This window comes from Neovison vison, chromosome 2 (genome assembly GCF_020171115.1).
Source record: "Neovison vison isolate M4711 chromosome 2, ASM_NN_V1, whole genome shotgun sequence".
In the NCBI taxonomy this organism is placed as follows: Eukaryota; Metazoa; Chordata; class Mammalia; order Carnivora; family Mustelidae; genus Neogale; species Neogale vison.
Window position 1 is genome coordinate 95,086,462 of NC_058092.1, and position 5,946 is coordinate 95,092,407.

Consider the following 5,946-nt stretch of genomic DNA (forward strand, 5'->3'; position numbering starts at 1 on the left):
GCTTCTCTGAAGAGACCTGGGCTCATCTTCTGCCCTCTGGTTCCTGTACCAAGTGACACTTGGTGTTCCTCTTGAGCCTCTTACAGAGCTATTGCTCATGTGGGCCTCTCAGAGATGTCAACCCTTTTCCCCCAAGCATCGCCTTATTTTCTCACTGTCTTATGTCTCCCTATCAAACATTTAACCTTTTAGAGGACCAGGGACACTGCCTTCCCCATGCATATCTTCTGGGCCACCAACTCTGGGCTGGACCAATGGTAAATGCCCAGTAATTCTTGTTGGCTTGATAGTGAGGGGGTGGGTGATCCTACGTGTATGCTGCATGGTTTGGAGCAGAAAGGATAAACGGTGATGTTGTAAATCCCTTAATTCATTGTCAGAGCTGCCTGCCCCCCACCCCCTGCCCCAATCAGAATAGAAGGATGCCCTAGAGGCGCCAAAGACTATAGAGTGAAACGTATGTCACTGACTGCATCTCTGGGCTCCTCAGAGAGCTCGAGCCACTGTCAGCGCCCCCGATGTGTTCATTTTTATTGGTTTTGATGATGATCTGATGTCATCAGAGATTCAGGTCTCATGTGTCCCTGAGATCATCTAAATAGCACTGGTGACAGGGAAGGGAAGAGCAGAGAGAGGTGCCCACGGGCAGCCGGGACCGGACTGCATAAATCTGGGAGGAGGGAAAGGGCTGGACAGCCTGGCCTTCCCAGCTGGCGCAGGAGGCTGAGTGGGACCAAGCGAGAGGCCGTGGAGCAGGCAGCGTTGTGCCTTCACCCCAAGTGACCATGAGAGGTGCCATGCGAGTTTCATTCATGTTCCTTCTGCTGACTATGTCGGACTGTGCCGTGATCACTGGGGTAAGGCATCCAACTCTCTCCATGCCTTGGGTTTGGGCGGGTGTCAGGGTTTGCATGGGATGGGAGCCAGCAACCATGCAGGAGGCAAACCAAACCAAACCAAAACAAAACAAAAATTAGGGAGTCGTGGTCAGCCAGCGTTTCAGAGGGGCATTCCACATGATTTTCAGATTAGTCATACCTTACCCCCCTCCTAGATGGGGTCTACTTTGGAGAGGCTATGTGTAAATCGAGTCTTATTTCCAAATTCATTAGAAGAACATCGAACATTTTGAAGTTTAGACCTTGGGGAAGAATAAGATTCCTAATTGTGTAGTAAGGAATTCTTTCATAAAGCTGATTAGCACCCCGTAATTTATCTTTTGTGTAAATTTGGGATTTCATATACAATCTGGTCCACATGTCAGTGTCATTTACACAGCATGTTGACTTAATTAAAGTCAGGGACCTTATTAGCTTTAATTGGGGATGTTTAACTTCTGCTTTTTTTACTCTTAAGGAAGATTGTCTTGAAATTCTTTCCTTTCTTTATTGTTTATGTATTTTAACTGTGCTCAGTTCTGATCAGAGCATTTGGCTGGGTGTACCCAAAAGTAAGCATCTGATAACAAGTAGAAATCTTGCCTCCCAGTGGAGGTTTCGCACACACGGGTGCTGCCTGTCTTAGAATTCGAAACCCTCAGACTGGGGCTTTCCCTGGGACCACCCTCAAATGCATTACACTGGTGGGACGACTCTTACTAAAAGGGAAAGTAATACCTAACAGTTTTCCAGATCAAAGCTGCTAAAAAAAAAAAAAAAAAAAGAGAGAGAGAAATTAATTTTTCCCCAATGTCCTTTAACTTTTTACATAAAGAATGGAAATGTAGAAAAATGCCAAACCATTCCTGAAATCTCATTAGTTTTCATGGTCACAGAAAGGAAAGGTCTTTCTTTTCGTTTTTAAAGGAAAAAGACTAAGTTTCAAAGACGAACACATATTAAAGTCAAGTCAATGCTTTTAAGACCCAGAGCATGAATAACATTGTTAGGGCAAAATTATACCTAATGAATCAGTCTCTGAATCTCCAATTGTGTAGCCTGAGACCGGGGAGGCCAAGAACAAAGGAGAGAAACCACCAAGAGGGATGGGAGTTGCGGGTTGACCTTGACGCCCCGTTGACCTCACTGGGCCTGCTCCAACATCTGGAGAGGGTGGGACCCAGTGCTGGGGAGGGGGTGTCAGGATCTCCCTCCCCTCTCCATGCCCTGCTGCCGCCCTGAGGCTGGCTCCCAGGAAGAGGCTGGGTGGACATGGCCCCACGCCCTTGCTCCCTGGACTGTGACCTTCCTGGATTCAGGATGGGATATTCCCTCCTGCCAGACTGAAACCATGATGTTCCAGCTCTGTGGCAGAACAGTAAGGGAGGGTCTGCTCGACCCTGACCCGGGCTTTGAGGGGCTGTGGGTGTGTGAGATGTGCCCTCACTGGGCTGGAGACATGCATGGCCAGGTGACTGTCACTTGCACCTCCTCTGGGGGGCGGGAGCAGACCCCACACCCCCACTTTCCCTCCCTGGGTCTGAGCAAGTTCACAGCTTCCAGAAACCAGGCAAAGCCGCCCAGCTCCTGTTCTGGAGCCTAGCCCAGAGGGGTCCACCCGTCTCTGGGGATTGAGGATGCCAGCAGAGAAGCACTGGGGAGACCCCTGTTCTCTGGGGTGCTGGCATCTCAGTGAGGCTTCTGGTGAAGGCCAAGGGGAGGGCCGAGGTGGGGGCCAGGGAAAGGAAGACACCAACCCTGGGTGTGGGGTCAAGGTTGGATTGTTAGTCCAAGGACTGACCCCCTCGGGACTTGGACCATCAATGTCCCCACCCCCCCACCTCTAGGAATTCAGATTAGTTCCATTTCCCCAGCATCCTTGGAGCATTTACTAGAGCCGAAGAGCCGTGCTCCTGACTCTGGCTTGGTCCGAGGAGGAGCGTTGCCTCCCTACTGGATGGGCTCCAAGGAGCTTGGAGGGGTCCTCGGACACAGTTGGACGCCTCGCTGAGCCCCGGCATCCTGTTGTGAGTGGAGCAGAAGCATGGATGTGCTGTCTGGGGTGCCAGGCAGCCGTGAGGGATTTGGATGTACCTTTCCCTTCTGGTTTCTCTTGGGTAGCACTAACGGGCTCCGAATGGCTGCTTTGTCTCCCTGCAGGCCTGTGAGAGGGATGTCCAGTGTGGGGCGGGCTCCTGCTGTGCAATCAGCCTGTGGCTGCGTGGGCTTCGGATGTGCACCCCGCTGGGGCGGGAAGGAGAAGAGTGTCACCCCAGCAGCCATAAGGTACAGCACAGACCTGCTCAGGGCCCTGAGCCAGACAGCTGGGACTAGACCCTGATTTTCTGACTCTGACCTCAGAAGCAGCTCACCCGGGTTGAGCCCGGCTCCTTGCTTCTTGGGGGCAGCCTGGGGTGGAGCGGGGGCTACTGATCACACAGCCTGTTAGATCTGCGGGCCGGAACCCCAGCTGCTCCTCAGCTGGGTGGTCTTGGGCAATTAGCATGACTGCCTTGGGCCTCAATCACCTCATGAATATGAGGGGAAGAGACTGGTTACCCCAGAAGTTTCTTTCAGATCTGATGAACTCAGATCCTCAAGGGGACCTGAATGTCTTCTGCCCCTAGGAACTGTCCCTCAAGAACCTGAAATAAGACTCACAAAATGGCCTCCCACCCAAGGGATGAGTCTGTTAGGGCACCGCAAGCTCCAGGCCCAGGGAATATGCTTTAAGGAGGCACTTGTACCCTTTTGGGCCCTTCATGCCTAGTTCCCCTCCCCTGGTAGGCTGCTCCCAGCCCCAGCGGCATAGAAGGGCCACTAGGCCTTTGCTTCTGAACAGCCGGGTACAGGAGCAACCCCAGGTGTGCACGGGGACCCCGTGGGCCAGCCCCTCCCCTGGGTTCCCTGCGGTTCTGGAGTACCCCCTGCTGCTCAGGGGAACACGTCTGCACCTAGGAGCCCTGGGTTCTTCTGGGCGTCCTCCTGTGGTCATCCTCCAGATCGGAACAGCGAGGGGCCTGGGGAGGCGGGGCCGAGTCAAGATGGGACATTGGGACAGTCCTCGCTGTCTTGGGGTGTGTGATAGTTTGGCTGCAGATCTGCATTCCCTCAAGGGGACACCGGGGGCAGTAAAAGCTAAAGCGGAGTGCTTACTATGGGCCACTTTTCAGACTAAGAGCTTTTGCAATTATATAGCTTAAACCTCTGCCATACATGGGAGGTGCTATTTTTGACCCATTTTGCAGATAAGCAGGTTGAGACCCACAGACTAAAGAACCTGCCAGTTGTCACGCAGCTGGGAAGGGGCAGACCTGGGAACTGAACCCGGGCAGTCTGACCCTACCTATGATCATAACTGTTCCTGTTCACCCTCCCTGGAGGAAACATCAATAGTTTAGTCTCCGGGTAGAGTCACAGGGCAGAGACAGTGTCTGTCCGGTCCACGGCTGCATCGTCAGCACCCCCTAGCGTTGAGTTAGGTTAGGCTGGTTACCTTGTCCTGGGAGACAGATTGCCTGGGTCTGTCTACATCCCGGCTCCTCCACAAACCAGCTGCGTGAGCTTGGCAAGTCGCTCAGCCATCATGCCTCAGTTTCCCCCCTCTGTGATAACTGTTACTGTTGTGCTGGCTGGAGAGGAGACACCGGCCAGGGCTGGGCCGGCCAGAAGCTCCTGCCAGAAGGCCCACCTCCCTCATGGTGAAGCTGTCCTCCTTCTTTTCCTCTTTCCCCAGGTCCCCTTCTTCAGGAAACGCCAGCACCACACCTGCCCCTGCCTGCCCAACCTGCTGTGCTCCAGGTGCCCGGACGGCAGGTACCGCTGTTCCACGGACCTGAAGAACATCAGCTTCTAGGAGCCCATCTGTTGTCGGGACACACACGGGGCCTCTGCCTGAGTCCTGCCTGGGCTCGCCTCAGAGGGTGTTTCATTTCTGCTACATGGCCCAGCCCATCGCTGCCCGGTCCCCCCTCCCCAGACAGTCCTCCTCAGTCCCTCTTCCCTACACACCTACGTGCATGCAGCACACGGGGTCCCAGCTCTGGGCTGTGGTCTGAGAGGCGCCCCGACTGGTTCTCTTCCCCTTCTGGCTGCCTGAGGGGTTGTAAGTACCAGGAAGGGGGATTCTTTCCCCTGATCCCCTGCCTCACTCACGGACGTGACTTGTCTTCCTCCCTGGGTCCGTCTCTTCCCCTTCCTGCATGTGCTCTTCTGCCCAAATCCTACATTCCCCAGCCCCTGCCCCCACTGGCCCCGTCTACTGGGTGTATGTATTGGGTGTACTGCTCCGAGGGACAGGTCCTGGGCTGAGCCTTTCCATGAAGTCCGTGAGGGGCAACCGGGGAGTTGCTCGTCTTCCTTTGATTGACTAAGTCCTCAGTTTTAGGCCATGGGCCCCAGGTCAGCCCTTCGGGATGGGGTGCGGAGGTGCAGAAGGCAGTGACTTCATGGCAGGTGGGGGGAGCCCACCCACTAGGCCAGAACTGCATTGCCTCCGAGGCCCCTCCCCGTACACTTTACTCATTCACCAATGAACCCCCAGTTCCCACGACCTCCCTGTAGAATGCAAGTGAGGGCAGCTTAATCTAATCGGCCATGACAGTTTAGGGAGCAGTTAAGGAGTGACCTCAAACAGCTCCTTTCTGAGGATCAGCCCCTGGGAGCAAGTCTCTGACCTTGAGGACACAGGGCTTCTGCCCAGCTGGGGGAGGGTGGGAGGTGGGAGGGGAGGCAGCAGGCAGGCACATTGACTTGGGAGGCAACTGTCCCCTAAGGACCAGACTGCACAGGCCTCACACCCAGAGAAGTCAGCTTCTCTAGACATCAAGGGCTTTCCCAAGTTCAGAGCCATCTGTCTGGGAGCTGTGTCACGGGCCTCCACTGTCTGCTAAAACATCAGCCCCATCAAGCTCCTCCCATTTGGACTCTGCCCTACATTCACCCAGGACAGCAGGGGACACCCGAAGCTGAGCTTGCTGACCTGACCCTGCAGAATAAAGGCATGAACAAGGGCGAGTGGCCTTGCTGTTCCTGCTCCGCCTGTGTGGGGACTCGGGGGCTGCGAGTC

The 5,946-nt window shown here is 54.6% G+C and overlaps 1 protein-coding gene across 1 annotated transcript; it reads left to right on the forward strand.

Annotated features, from left to right (window-relative positions):
- The first annotated feature begins 785 nt into the window (after positions 1-785).
- PROK1 (prokineticin 1) lies at positions 786-4,734 on the forward strand. Its single transcript, XM_044236468.1, has 3 exons — positions 786-857; positions 3,039-3,164; positions 4,615-4,734. Exons 1-3 carry the CDS (start codon positions 786-788, stop codon positions 4,732-4,734), a joined length of 318 nt encoding a protein of 105 aa, XP_044092403.1.
- The last annotated feature ends 1,212 nt before the right edge of the window (positions 4,735-5,946 follow it).

Bases quoted from the DNA above. Each gene is read 5' to 3' on its own strand.
- PROK1 (XM_044236468.1), top strand. From the start codon at position 786: ATGAGAGGTGCCATGCGAGTTTCATTCATGTTCCTTCTGCTGACTATG. The intron at 858-3,038 runs GTAAGGCATCCA...GTCTCCCTGCAG, and splicing joins ACTGTGCCGTGATCACTGGG to GCCTGTGAGAGGGATGTCCA. The intron at 3,165-4,614 runs GTACAGCACAGA...CTCTTTCCCCAG, and splicing joins GTCACCCCAGCAGCCATAAG to GTCCCCTTCTTCAGGAAACG.